The sequence below is a fragment of the Xylocopa sonorina genome, chromosome 2, assembly GCF_050948175.1.
Source record: "Xylocopa sonorina isolate GNS202 chromosome 2, iyXylSono1_principal, whole genome shotgun sequence".
Classification (NCBI taxonomy): Eukaryota; Metazoa; Arthropoda; class Insecta; order Hymenoptera; family Apidae; genus Xylocopa; species Xylocopa sonorina.
Genome location: NC_135194.1, coordinates 12397522 through 12412759, shown reverse-complemented (window position 1 = coordinate 12412759; position 15238 = coordinate 12397522). Strand labels below are relative to the sequence as shown.

Here is a 15238-nt window from a genome sequence, read left to right as displayed (position 1 = left end):
TTTCATGCAAAATGTATAATTATTATAAATTGCAGTTAATATAAAAAAGTCATACTTTTATAATAATTTCAAAACTTATAATACTACAAAAGAAATTACATATAGTGATCACCTTTTTTAAGCACCATTAAATAAATTGTTAACAAAAAAATTAATAAAAATCACCAATAGCGTGTGTACATATATGATTCACAATATATTAAACAATTACAATTGTAACTTATTAGAAGATACGTTTCATATTACTTCCAAAAAAAAGTGTCACTACATTTTCTGGCAAATAATGCCAATGAAAACAGTAGTTCATCATTAATTTCTGTAATACATTGTACTATAGTAGTTTATAGAAAAATCAACTTGCGAGGTATCATCATGATTTTTATTGAATATGAGATAAATTACTGTTATGTTCTTTTACAGTTTATTGATTGATTGAATGTAAATAAAAATTAATTTTTTCATCCGAATTTTTGATAAAATTACGCGATAAATTCAATAGAAAAAAGTATATTTGTATATTGTATAGTTTATAATATATATGATCGTTTATTATTTTTTAATTGTATAAAAAATGTTGCAATTACTACTGTTTTTCCATAAAAATCTCAACGACTTTATAAAGTCTTATAAGTAAGTAAATACAATATATATGAAAAAAAGCTGTCACCAAATCGGAATTGCTATTGAAATATATGATGTATGGTTACTAGCGTATTTAAAAAAAAATACAACCCTTAAATGAATGAAGTTATAAAATAAATAAATAATGAAAGAAAATTCATTTTTAAATAAAAGTTAACTTAATTGCAGCGTTTTTCCATGTAACTCAGTTAGTACTTTAGGTATAGGTTCAGAAATGTTTGATTTATGAAAGAAAATATTTAACAGCTGTTTTAACATTTTATCATCTAAGCCGAAGTCTCCCTTTGGATTCTCTAACAGAATAGTACCTTTCCCTAAAGTACCGTTAATATTAACAAATTTACAAATTGATGGCTTTAATACTGCAGATGTTTGAGTTATAATGGAATTTAATGCTGCTACTTTTATTGTCCGACTATGCAACGACAAAACAGTTATCTCTTCTGATATCGGTTTATCGTCGACGTATAAACCATAAGCACAACCATAAATACCGAATATTAGTTCGATTTCATGTTTTAATTGTTCATACGAGATAGGAACTAACGAGTTTGGAGCTTCTAACAGCACTGTTCCAACACAACTGGTTGCTCCATATCTCGGCTTTATACCGACAAGTTCAATATTTACGTATTTTAACGAAGGATCTGCATTTATTATTTTGTTATCTTCAAGTAAATCTACTTTAGGCTTCACTAAAAGAAGATCTAGGTCGATGCCTTTAATTTTTTGCATTTTTCTTATGATAACATTTGCATTACTTGGCATTTTTGTTATGTCTTCTTGTTGAGTTTTAGTTGCATTTTCAATAAACTCTTTATGACTAACAATTACTTTTGCTAAATTGCTATTTTGATCTTGTATTTCATAATATGCAATAGCCTCATCTGATGGAACCAGTTGAGCTTCTTTTCTTAGTTTTTGAATCCTATTAATTACTTCCCTGGCCATTCCTTCATTATGCATACTTTCATCAGGAGTAACGTCCAACAGAATTAAAATGTTTCCCTCGCTGTGAGCTTCGTACTGTTTTGATAATTGTTCTGCTGCTGGTCCTGTAAAGCTGAACATCAACCGTAAATCTTGTTCCTCTAATTTATGACCTTGTATGGTAATTTCTTTTTTTACAATGAACACTTGCAATTGTTCATCAGTTAGCTCTTTAATGGCTTGCATAACGGATTTAAATTCCCCTTTAAGACGTGCTCCAAGTATTTTATGATCTGGTTCTGCTCTTAATTTAACGCCGTATTTCTCTTTGTCTGTAGTAACAGTTAACTCTTTTACATTAAGTTCCTCTAGAATATAAGATTTTAGAGACTTCACTTCTTTTAGTACTTCAAGATCTTGATGAATTACTACAACTTCTGGTAATGGATATTTTACAGGAATTGTTTTCCTATCTCGTACAACGCGTCCTAATTCTATTATGGTTTGCATATAGGAAATAGCTTTTTCTATTTTTTCATTTATCAGATGCAAATTTGGTTCTGGTATCATTTGATAGTGAACACTGTCCATGTTAGTTTTGGATGGAGGAAGTAATTTTGCTAGACGTTGAAACATAAATTCTGTTAAGAAAGGTACAAATGGAGCATTCACACAAACCATTGTATAAAGAACAGAAAATAAAGTTGTCAATGCTTGTTGGCAGTCGATTGCATCACTATCTCCTTTTATACGTTTTCTATTCATTCTTACATACCAATTGGTAAGATTATCTATATATTTTATTAGGTGAGGTATTACGGTATACAATTTATATGCTTGCATTTCTTGTCTGAAAAATTGCAATAATGTTTGCGTAAAGGATAGAATCCATTTATCCATTATATTATTAGAGCATGCATTTTTTGACTGATTGTATACAAAAGTAGTGTTTTCCTCTCTTTCAAATCTTTCAATATTTTGCACTAAAAATCTAAATGCATTGTACCAAGGTAAGAAGACATCTTTTATAACATCTCTAACTCCATCTTCCTTAAAACGGAGATTCTCTGCTCTTACAACAGGAGAATTAATTAAGTACAAACGAAGAGCATCCGCTCCATATTTATTAACAATTTCCATAGGATCTGGATAATTCTTTTTGCGTTTAGACATTTTTTGCCCATCGGACGCAAGTATCAATCCATTGGCTACAAGATTCTTAAATGGAGCCTTACCAAAAAGAGCTGTAGATATAACTAAAAGAGTATAAAACCATCCACGAGTTTGATCTATACCCTCTCCAATAAAATCCGCAGGAAAACTTTCCTCGAATTCTTTTTTATGTTCAAAAGGATAATGCATTTGTGCATACGGCATTGAGCCAGACTCAAACCAGCAATCAAATACTTCTGGTACTCGTCGTAAAGGTGGATATCCTGATCGCTTTGATGGTATAGTTAAATGATCTATGCTTTCTCTATGAATATCTGTTATTTTCGTTTCGGTTAATTCTTCCAATTCCGCGATACTTCCTATGCAAACAACTTCTTGTCCATCCTCAGAAATCCACAAAGGAATTGGATTACCCCAATAACGATTTCTACTAATAGCCCAATCACGAGCATCTCTTAACCAATTGCCAAATCGTTTATCTTTAACATATTCGGGTACCCAATAAGTATCACTATTTGCTGCAAGGAGTTTATCTTTTATAATTTCCACTTTAATAAACCACGAGGGTACTGCTTTATATATTAATGGTGTATCAGATCTCCAGCAATATGGGTAACTATGTTTAATATTAACAAACTGAATTAATCTCTTATTTGTCTGAAGATACTTAATAATATCTTTATCAGCATCTTTCACATATTTCCCAACAAAATCATGTACTGGTTCAAGAAAACAACCACAGCTATCAATAGGACATATAATTTCTTGATCCTTTGTTATGACTCCAGCTGCTAAACAACAACGATAATCATCTTCTCCAAAATAAGGAGCTTGATGAACAATACCTGTGCCTGTTTCTGCTGTGACATATGTATCATTTAACACTACAAACGCACCCTTTTCTCTTAGATTTTCAAAATATGGAAAAGCAGGTTGATACTTTTTCCCTTTTAAATCACTTCCTTTTCTTTTACCTTGTATAGTATATAAATCTTTAGATTTGTATACAAGTTCCAAGCTTGATTCCAAAATGATGTAAACATTCCCAGAAGAATGATCTTTTACTTCCACATATTCAAATGTAGGATTGCAACAAAGTGCTAAATTACTAGGTAGAGTCCATGGAGTGGTAGTCCAAGCAAGAAGAGAAACACCTGGTTCATCCATTAAAGGAAACGATACAACTACGGAGGGATCACTGACATCTTTGTAATTTTGCCCCGACTCAAAATTAGACAGGGGTGTATTACAACCCGTAGAATAAGGCATTACTTTAACACCTTGATATACAAGACCTTTATTGTATAGTTCCTTAAATATCCACCAGATAGATTCCATGTACCAAGGATACAATGTTTTATAGTCATTTTTGAAATCGATCCACCTACCGATTCTACTCACTATTGTTTCCCACTCTGTTGCATATTTCATTACAATATTTCTGCATTCTTTGTTATAAGTTGCTATTCCAATTTTGGCAACATCATCAGGTCCTTTTATATCTAATGATTTATCTATCTCATACTCGACAGGTAAACCATGGGTATCCCAGCCGAATCGCCTTTCCACGTGATAGCCAGATTGATAAGCATACCTTGTTACAATATCTTTTATTGTACCTGCTAGTATATGTCCGTAATGAGGTAGTCCTGTAGCGAACGGTGGGCCATCGTAAAACGAATATTTCGGTTTTCCTTTTGATAACCTCAAACAATTTTGGAAAGTATCATATTTCTTCCATAATTCTATAATGTTCTCCTCCTCCTTTGGGAAATTAATCGTTTCCGGAAGTTTTTCTTTCATTTTTGCGAAAATTTCAACAACCACCTCACAATTCGATACCGGCTGGTATACTGATGCAATTTGCAGATTCAAGCTGCCATGTATTAATGAAGACACGTTACCACACGTTATTGAGTTACACGTAACGAAACCTTAGAGGTTAGCGCTACGATTTGCAGCACGTGCTATAAATGACTGGAAAAGTAGATGCGATATTTAAGTTGAGAACACCTGCAAATTTCGATATGGTCCATTCGTTTACGACGTGAGCAAGATACAACACATAGACATATTAGATCGTGGATCTTTTAAGTTTTAAATTCTTCTGTTGCTTTATTGTTTTATTTCACACCATGCATGGACAGACTATACTTCTCATACCTTTTAAATTTGATTCGATTGAAAATTTTTATTTATTATGCAATATATAAATAAAATTCTGTATAAATATATATAAAATTTCATAAGTATTCCAATAATTAAATTATTTCGTAAAATGTAAGTATTGTGTTTAATTAGATGCAATCTTCGCTTAATTATAAACGTTCTTAAATTTATTTAAAAACATTTTCTTATATATAATGTATAACAAATTAAAAATATATGTAAAACAGAAACTGAAAGCATTCATGACTAGACGTTTCGTCTATTTATAAATAAAACTATGACTGTTGAGTAACCTGCGGTATCCTTTGCCATTGCCCCCCTATATAAATAATTTGTCTTTGCTCATCTGGATGAATAAGCTCATCTGTGTGTTTCCAACGACATTTCTTTTCGCTATCTTTAACACGTCTATGATCGATATAACTAATAACGCAACTAGTTGGAATCCATACAATGGCAGTAATAATTATTACAGCACCAACTATATTATCTTTTAAAAATCGCATAACCTTGTTAATGTTTATGTCCTCAATAATATCCCAAAATCGTTCTACTACGTCTTGAATCGTTTTCTCGCAAACACCCTGTAAATATTTATTTCATTTGCACGTTTAGAAAATATACTAAATAAACTGCGAATGCGTATAAATACAAGCAAAGAACTATATCGTTTTAGTTTGAATACTTCTGCATATCTGAACTTTTCATAAACGCATAAACATACGCAGTCTAGCAATGAAATTTTCTCAATAGTGTTACCTTGTTACAAAAGCCTTGAATACATGGTGTTCCATCCGGTAAAATATCTTGCGGATCTATAGGAAAACACGTTTCATTCAAACTCATTCGACAGCACCTTTTGCACGCGTCTCCAACTGCAAATAAATGTATTAACATAAATACATATACTGTTATTTATTGTGTGACTATATGTATAATAAAATATAAAGAGCCGTACTTGTATCACACATACAACTCTGCAGACCCTGTGTTTCACAATATGGTACACATTTTCCAAGTCTACATTGACCTCTTTCAAGACAACCTGTACCATCATTCATCGGTGGAGACCTAGGACATTCGCTAGACGCTCCCGTGCAACGTGATTCCTGTTCACACGTAGCATATTGTGCATCGCGACATTTAATGCCCAATGGCATGAATGCACATCCTTGGCAACAAGGCGAATTTTTATCGCTGTAAAAATATAAAATTGAATATTCTTAAACTTTACAAAGAATGCACCTTATAGGTATGTGCAGACAATAGTTACCTGCAAACTGCTCCTGAACTTCGACGTAATTTGCAATTTTTATCGCAACAAGCATCATTATCTTCGGTACCAAGTAGTCCTGCATCGCATTCTTCGTCACCTTCGACCCGTAAATTACCACAAAATGATTCTTCTGGTTCAGAGAAACAGCGACCAGATTTTGCTTGTAATACTTTTCTAATAGATCGTAAACTACATGGTGAAAAACGCTAACCAATAAATAATTAAAGTTAAGTATTTTTTCCTGGAATTATTATTTTCTTTCATATTCATTAACTATACCTTATTGTTCACATCGTATCCACTAACACTGTATGTGTACATCAAGTACGAACCTCCCTGACTAGCGCCTGGACTGCATTCCTATTAAAAAGCTCCACTCGTCCAAATCAAAAGTAAACTACTGTTGTATGTTTCAATTACATGAAAATGAAAAAAAATTACCGTAATATCTGGATCATGTTCAGAACCCCAGTTATGCCCAAATTCATGTGCAGTAACTAAATCAGCTTCTCTTGTAATAACCCTTTGTCCATAATGATTTCTACTAGAACTTAAACCTGAATTGAGATACAGCGTGTAGCCATTTTTAAAATACTCTAAAATATAAAGGCAAATTGAATAAAAATTAGAAACACATAGTTTGAGATGAAGACCAAAGTACTCAATTTGACTTTTGAATGATAAATTTTGTTAGCATACCTGGTGTACAGATTCCACCTACTGAATTTCTACGAGGTGATCCAACATATGCTAATCCTAGTATACCACCTTCAAATTTGAGATCAGTAAACAAATGAGCTAAACAAAAATCTTTGTGGCTATATTCTCGACTAAACACCTAAACATCATTGAAATACGTTGATCAATTACGAACTTAAAGTCGTTTAAAAGAATCCGAAAGTCTAAAAAAATAATTTTACCTCTAATAATGTACGGACATCCCACTTGTCCCTGATCATGTTATAATGCGTTTCGCCTCCTCTTACACGGGTTGGCTCACTATGAACTACGATCTTTTTAATAACAAAACCCATTCCTTTAAATCCATCTTGTTCTTGCCGCTCTTGCCATAAGGTATCATTGTAAATTTTATGTACTCTATCGATTAAACTTATCTACAAAACATAAACAAATTATTATCTAAAAACAAGTTAATTACTATTAATTACAGTTAGTATAGACGACTACCAAGTAATTAATGGTAGTTTTTGTACTACTAGCACCCATCTCTTGATAAAAACGGTAGTCAGCAACTAATAGCAGGGGACATCTTGTTTTTGTTGGAGTATATTCATAAGTTTCTGTTTGCCTCTTTGTTCTGGAATGTTCATCTGATTTAAAATCAGATTCTTCTTCAATTTCATTTTCTTCATCAATTGGAATGTCTATAATGTAAACTTTACGTGAAAATACAATAATTTTTAATGCAATTTTTTATTTAAGACAATAAAGTAACCTAATTCTTCTTTTACATATCCACAAGTTTTAGGAACGCTATGCGTATGACCTTCTCCATCTTGAAAATGTTCCCAACTAAATTTAACATCTGATGATTTATAAATAATCATTGTTTCATTCCCTAAATGAGGTAGATGTCTCCAGGATGGCTACAAGAATTTAAAAACTGATAATTTAAATGATCATTATGCTGAAATACATTATTTTGCAATGTTGTTTCCATACCTCAATATGAAATGTTTCATCAGAAATTGTAATACTGCCTGTAAGAATACCATTGTCGATATGCACTTGTGCATGGGAATCAATTTCTCCAAACACTCGTCCATGATAAAAACTTTCATGATCTAAAAAATATAAGATCAAATATCAATCGGTAAAGGCAAATTTATGGAATGTACCACAAGTTTGCATATAAACTCTAGTTGGTATTATTATACGAGTAGTCTATAGAATACATATACCAGGAATGTTTGTACTAAACTTTGCAAGATATAATGTTATATAATCATATTGCTTAGAAAATATATTTGTGTGCATTCATATTATTTTACCTAAGTGTATAGTTTTCTCTTTTCCATCACAATTGACTTCGTATGCTTTGAATTTGGAATGTATAACTTCTCTTCTTGGAGTTAAAATTAATCTGAAATATCTATTAATAAAACAATATATATATACATGCATATAAGTTTTTTTTGTACGTTCTTGTCAATAAACAATTAAAAATATTACCGTCCATGAGAATAAAATTCTAATTCACTTATTTTATTATAAGGATGATAGCTGTGCTGAATACCTCGTTTGACAATATTATGTTTGAAATGAGATGTATGAAGAGTTTCATAATACCTTAAATTTGTATGAAGACCAACTGTAAAAATATGTTTTATAGCATACAAGTTATACTTATGATACAATTTTGAGAAATTTAATGTAATAAACTTACAAATGTCTTGTATATTACAAAAGATGTAGTATATTAGAAATGCATTTTGAAATTCCATTCTTGTTAAAAGCATTTCATATTAGTATGTGCAAGTATAGATTATATTTATTATTATATCTTGATGATTATATATATGAGTCATAATGTACATATATTTTTTATAAACATGCTGATTGTAAACTCACATTGTGTGTTTATACTTAAATCTCAACATTTAGGTTGACTTACTTAAGCAATGTAAACTGTTTTACTGTAAGTATGAGATACATACATAGAAATGTTACTCGACGTCAAAATGTAGTCAGTGAAGATCAATTATGTGAACATAAAGCTTAAAGTATAAAGAGAATGATTATTCGTTTCATATGTGTAAGAAACATATACTAATCAATTATAACTTAATTATCCTAACATGCCATTAACCTTTTTTACTTAGCATCAATAAATAATTTACAAATAGTACATTTTAGAAATGTTTGTAGTATTATCTTGTTATTATATTCTTCATGACAATGTATACACCAACACTAACTATAATTGATTCGAATTTTCCATGGATACCACATTCGAGAGTCAGGTTTAATTTTACTAGAACGTGCTAGAAGTTTTTTAGAACTATAGAAGCAAAAAGATTCTAACCAGCGTGTATTTAGTCAGTCGCAAACATTGCTGTAGGTTGTATGGTTGGTGTATTTACGCTCGTATACACAATCTTTCTGTATAACTAAATTAAAGTATAGCGAGGTTAAAAATGCCACAAGAAATAGTGTTATTACACTGTTATAATCGTGGTTGTGGAAAAAAATTTGATCCGAATGATAATAAAGAAGGTATGTTATTCATCTTCTTCCATTACAGTTTGATAGTTTTACCTCTTCAGTAATATAATTTATTTAGGAGATTGCGTGCATCATCCTGGTCAGCCAATATTTCACGACGCTTACAAAGGTTGGTCTTGTTGCAATAAGAAATGCATAGACTTCACAGAGTTTTTAAATATCAAGGGCTGTACAAAATCACGTCATTCAAATATTAAGCCACCAGAACCAGAGAAATCTGTTGACAAATCAAAGTCAAATGAAGTGATTGAAGTGAAACCTCTTATAAATGGAGCTGGTTTGGAAAGGCCTCCTTTTGATACTCCACAAATCATTTTAAAACCAAATGTGTCATCAACATTATTAGAACAAATTAAAGGTTTAACTTCTAATGTATCAAACACTACATCTGAGACTAAAGTTCAAATCGGACAAAGTTGCAAAAATAATTCATGCAAAGCTACATACAATGGTCCAACATCTGATGATGAAGTATGCAATCATCATCCTGGTACTCCTATTTTCCATGAAGGAATGAAATATTGGTCTTGTTGTCAAAAGAAAACTACAGATTTTTCCACATTTTTAGAACAACCAGGATGTACACAAGGGAAGCATATGTGGGTCTCTGTTGTACGTTTCAAATCTCCTTTTATATACAAAATCTTTCTATTTTCCAAAGAAATACTTCTTATTTTAATAAAGCATTAAAACTTTTCAGAATAGCAGCAAAAAAGTCAAATGCAGAATGGATTGGCATCAAACAGGAGCATTAGTTGTAGTTTCAATTTATGCTAAGAAATATCAACCGGATCAATCAACTATTAAGTTAAACCCTATACGTTTAACTGTCGATTTATACTTTATAGAAGAGAATTCTAGATATAATCTTGACTTAGAATTGAGAGGAGTATGTATAAAGAATTTTTAAACATTTATGGAGTTGATTGTTTATTTTCTAAATTATATAAGTAATATTTATATTCTTGTAGGTTGTTGATGTTGCACAAAGCAGTGTCAACATGCTTCCTACTAAAGTAGAAATTAAGTTAAGGAAAGCAGAACCTGGTTCATGGGCAAAATTAGATTTTCCTAGAACAAATATAGAGCAACTCGAAGAGGATAGTCAGAATGATGAAAATATTAGCGCAAAAGTTGAAGCTGTAGATCTTAGTGACCTTTAAACATATTTTGATCATATTTATATAATTTGTTAAGGACATCATTGTAAATTGTGTACTCCTATGTTACTTTAAAAGATAATACTTTTATTTAAAGACACACAAAGAAACATTATTTTCTTATTGTCGAAATACTTAGTATTTCAATTTGTTACTTTCATAGGAGAAGCTATTTAAAATATTCATGTTATTAAAATTTGCTATTTTTAAAAGCAATGCTGGATTTTTAATCATTTCTATGCCTTATTTTCAGTTTTTTAATATTAATAAATTATTTCTACTTAATAAACTGTGTTTTAATTCACATTTGTACAATCATCAAATAATAGTTAAAACTTCCTCTTCCATGTATTTACACATAAATCAGAATGAACTTAACCTTCTCTTCCTGATGTTTGAATAATACTTAACCTAGCTAATACTTATTGTTTTCCTAAGTATTTTATTATAAAAAGTTATTTATTTGGAAAACTGAAACATTTCTAGACTTTTAAGTATAAATAAAATAAAAATATTTTATAATTATTTTAAATAAAGTTTCTAAACAACTTACATTTTTGTACTGATAACCTTTTTAAGTTAATAATACTTATTAATTTATATATACATATATATGTATACATACACATACACACATATATAATATTTATTACAAATTATATAAAATAATTGATTAGCCACACTATGGATAATACAGTAAACAAGTTACGGGTAAGAAGAATATACATTTAAATCAAATTATATTTTTAAAATTATTTTAATATACACACATGTAGATACTTGCAATTCATGGATATGCTCAATCGGATAATATGTTTAAATCAAAACTGGGTTCAATAAGGAAGGGATTTAAAAAGGAAATTGATTTTATGTTTTTAAGAGGACCACATAAAGTTCCAATGAAAAGTAATTTTGGCATCGATGAAGCAGAAGACGGTATTTGAATATCTTTTGTAAATGTTATGATTTAGTATATAAAAGACTTGAAAGATTCATGTTTTGAGACAATACTATATTAAAAATAATTGTTATACATTTATAGGATATGGATGGTGGTTCAATACAGAAGATCATATATTTAAAGCGACTATTCCAAGTGATTTAGCTGTCGGTTTTGAAGACAGCATAGCATTAGTTAAAAAGACATTTGATGAATGTGGACCTTTTGATGGCATTTTAGGTTTTTCACAAGGTGCAGCATTTGCTACTATACTTTGTTTTATGCAACAGAGAAATTGTAAGTACTGATCATATAAAAATTAGTATGTTAATTATAAGATACAATTCACGTGAAAAATAAATAATTCTGCAGTACTGCAAATTAAATTTGATTTTGCAATCATTATATCTGGATTTAAATCATTATGCAAACCTCATGAAATATACTATGATGGAAGAATAAGTATACCATCTTTGCATGTTTATGGGAGAACTGATCAAGTCATACCAACAGGTGAGAGGCAGAGAGAATTTTTTTTCAGTACATTAATGAAATAAATCAATATGGCACATTATGACATATTATAATTTTTTTTTTTACAGAAATGGCAAAAGAAATTAGCGAGATGTTTATAAATAAAACAAGTGTAGTACACGAAGGTGGCCATTACATACCAAGTAAAAAGGAACATTATAAACAATTTATTCTAGAAATGTTATTAAATAAGAACAAAAATAAATAGTAATATTTAGTTAACAAATATCACATGATATATGAAGAATAGTGTAGTATATAATGATAATAAATCTGTATAGATTTATCTGTATATAGTGATATTAGTAAATTTATTCAAATCAACTATATAAATAAACATCATACAATATTCATTAGAGATGACATCTGTTAACAATTTATATATGGCAATCAAGACAAGAGAGAATAAGAGCATAACAAATGCAAGTGAATTTTTAATATAACATGTAATCAATTACTGTTTTATGCTGTTTAAAGATTTTTTGCCTATGTTATAAAAGGCACTACTAATTTGAAATGTTCAATATCTGGAAACTTAAATTACATATATTAAAAATGTATTAAATAGTGTTTTATTTTGTTTAATAGGGTAAAGTATTATTCCTTAATTTAGTTATATTGTTCATGCATACCTTCATATCAATTTTATGATTTAATGTTTAAGATGAAACATATTTTATTTGTAACAGGTTAAACACTTAAGTAAATATCAACTGCCCTTGTTTATATATATTGTGATTATTCATTGTTCTCGGTTTGAAGATATGTAGATTTATATAGCCTACTATTAGCAGTAGTATATATCTATAAACATAATTGGCATTTCATTGTTTAAATTCCTTTAATAAATCTACAGTATTGAACTTTATTTAACCACTATAAGGACATTATATTTGAATATATATGTAAATCAATAACTAAATTAAATCATTACAGTATAAATTAACTTATTGCAAATTTTTATTTTGTTAAAGTACTATTAGTTTAATTTAGGCAATTCAGATCTACTTGAATGCATTAAATTGTAATTTCTAAATGATAATACTACAACATATTTGGAAGTATTTTATATGCTAAATATTGTATGAATAAATTTAATGTATTTGTAAACTGCACATAATATTTCAATCTATAATAGTATGTAATAAATATACACGTTATTTTTTGCATAAATAAATTAATGTATACGTAAATAAAGTTAACAAGGTGTTATGGTATAGTAAAACATAATTGAAAATTATCTTGTGTTTTATACTAAAATGACTTGATGTAATGTATCAAATGTAATCAATTTTTTTAAATTACATACACTATTTATAATTTATCACATTTTCAAATTTCTATTTCGTAACTTGTAAAACCTAATTTTCAAAGTTTTTTTACAATCAATATTTTTAAAATTTTGCATTTTAAGTAATAAGTGACATTGCTATATATATTTTACAAAATTTGAGGCATTTTGTGTTCCAAGATTAATAAAAAAATTTATAGAAATTTTTTAAGCTTAAAAAATGTATTCACACAAATAACAGATAAATTAGGTTGGAAATATTATAAAATATTATAAGATAAGATATAAACTACAACCATAAATTACATCTGACTGAGGTATTTGGTCTATCTTGGCATTTTTTAACAAAATGTTGAAACATATTTTGTATCTATAAAAGATTATATATAATAAACTTGAATGGTGTACTGGATTATAAAAAAATTTTTACTCTTTATTATCTTTTTCAGTCGACTGTTCAAGTACATAAATACTACTTGAACTACTATGCATAAAAAGAAAAACAAAAACAAAAGAGTCAATAACTGCTTAGTAGTTTCACTAAGGAAGTTAAAAAGCCTCAAGACACTTTTAATATTTGTATAAATTTTTATGTACCTAATATTCACATCATGTTTGCTTAAGCTGTTAGCTTTTCTGGAAATATCTGACAATTATAAAATTGGTGTCAAACTTGACACCCTATCATCAGGTGGTTCACAATGGTAATGTTGTTTCAAGGTGAGTGTTCTTGTCCATTGGTTTCCTGAGATTTCATGACGTCTGGTAGATCAGGCGGCAGTGAGAATGGTGTCATCTCTAAAGGTTCGAATTGTCCATTTTCTTGACGTATAGCTAATCCTACTAATGCAGGACATTGTGGTTTCGCGGTCACTAATGTCAGTCCGTAATCAGATAAAAATTTACTATCTGACATTAGAACATTGTCTTTGTAGAACAGCTGTTGATTTACAGGTGGTATTTTCAATATACCTATGAGATAATGACATTTGTTTTGAAATTACGTTGATTCACAATGTATGAATATTCAAAATGTTCCATTTAAATTTGGATAAAGAGAGGAAACAAAGTAATTAAATCTTCTCCTTTAGAAATGTCATATTCTATGGCATGTACATATAAATCACAAATCCTTACCTTCTATTATTTTTTTAAGTTCAAGAACTGTTGTATTGACCTTGGCATCGGTAAATATCGTCATATTTTTTCGTCGAATCATTAAAAATACATCCTGAAAAGAAAATCTTGATTATATTTGAGGTTATCTTGTTTTGAGGTAAAACGTACAAGCATCAGAAGAAATAATTGAACATAGGCGAAAACTTACCATTATGATTTTAAATATATATCTAAACTGATAAAGGTAATTTAATGTACAGATTTGTTTTTGCTATGGTCCTTTGTTGATTATTGTTTACTTGCAGATCCTCAGGTTAGAGGCGAAAAGTTAAAATAAGGCAGACATTCAAGGACAACATGAACATATAAAACACGTTATATGATTGGTTCTTCTCTTTAAACGTGAACTATGTTTGGCGTGTTGTTTGTTTCTCTAACCAATCACGAGTTGGTTTTATATTTAATATATAACTACGAATCCTTAAATCAGAGATGATATCATTTAAAATATTTATTTATATATTAATAGTGTTTGATAAATGTATAAAAAATACAAAATAGTCATATACTTTAATTACTATATACATTTAAGATGATGAACGAATAAAACTTGTCAATGTTCTTTATTGTAAAGCATATGAAAAGTATAGCTGTTCGAAATGATAAAATGGCAGAAGTTCATTGTAATTAAAATAATAAGGTAGCTATTATTTTATGTAAATTTTAAATCAGTAAGTTTCTTCGCATAAAATTATAAT

The 15238-nt window shown here is 29.3% G+C and overlaps 5 protein-coding genes across 5 annotated transcripts; 2 read left to right on the top strand and 3 right to left on the bottom strand.

The window, feature by feature from the left end:
• Positions 1–491: 491 nt before the first annotated feature.
• Positions 492–4711, bottom strand: Ilers (Isoleucyl-tRNA synthetase). Its single transcript, XM_076910450.1, has one exon. It carries the CDS (start codon positions 4546–4548, stop codon positions 796–798), a length of 3753 nt encoding a protein of 1250 aa, XP_076766565.1. The 5' UTR covers positions 4549–4711; the 3' UTR covers positions 492–795.
• Positions 4712–5005: 294 nt separating this feature from the next.
• Tace (ADAM 17-like protease Tace) lies at positions 5006–8906 on the bottom strand. The gene is made up of 14 exons (XM_076910159.1): positions 8598–8906; positions 8384–8522; positions 8203–8303; positions 7874–7995; positions 7647–7797; positions 7379–7575; positions 7111–7305; positions 6890–7028; positions 6632–6786; positions 6470–6550; positions 6188–6396; positions 5873–6111; positions 5674–5789; positions 5006–5498 (listed from the first exon to the last, which is right to left on the bottom strand). The coding sequence occupies exons 1-14, from the start codon at positions 8668–8670 to the stop codon at positions 5190–5192; spliced, it is 2226 nt and encodes a 741-aa protein (XP_076766274.1). The 5' UTR covers positions 8671–8906; the 3' UTR covers positions 5006–5189.
• A 275-nt stretch (positions 8907–9181) lies between these two features.
• Positions 9182–10808, top strand: Mora (cysteine and histidine rich domain containing protein). Its single transcript, XM_076910296.1, has 4 exons — positions 9182–9427; positions 9495–10048; positions 10137–10325; positions 10408–10808. The coding sequence occupies exons 1-4, from the start codon at positions 9349–9351 to the stop codon at positions 10597–10599; spliced, it is 1014 nt and encodes a 337-aa protein (XP_076766411.1). The 5' UTR covers positions 9182–9348; the 3' UTR covers positions 10600–10808.
• A 223-nt stretch (positions 10809–11031) lies between these two features.
• On the top strand, positions 11032–12447 carry LOC143433142 (esterase OVCA2). Its single transcript, XM_076910297.1, has 5 exons — positions 11032–11307; positions 11373–11532; positions 11639–11833; positions 11909–12049; positions 12139–12447. Exons 1-5 carry the CDS (start codon positions 11281–11283, stop codon positions 12276–12278), a joined length of 663 nt encoding a protein of 220 aa, XP_076766412.1. The 5' UTR covers positions 11032–11280; the 3' UTR covers positions 12279–12447.
• Positions 12448–13766: 1319 nt separating this feature from the next.
• Elob (transcription elongation factor elongin B) lies at positions 13767–14848 on the bottom strand. Its single transcript, XM_076910298.1, has 3 exons — positions 14689–14848; positions 14499–14592; positions 13767–14333 (listed from the first exon to the last, which is right to left on the bottom strand). The coding sequence occupies exons 1-3, from the start codon at positions 14689–14691 to the stop codon at positions 14077–14079; spliced, it is 354 nt and encodes a 117-aa protein (XP_076766413.1). The 5' UTR covers positions 14692–14848; the 3' UTR covers positions 13767–14076.
• Between the last annotated feature and the right edge of the window lie 390 nt (positions 14849–15238).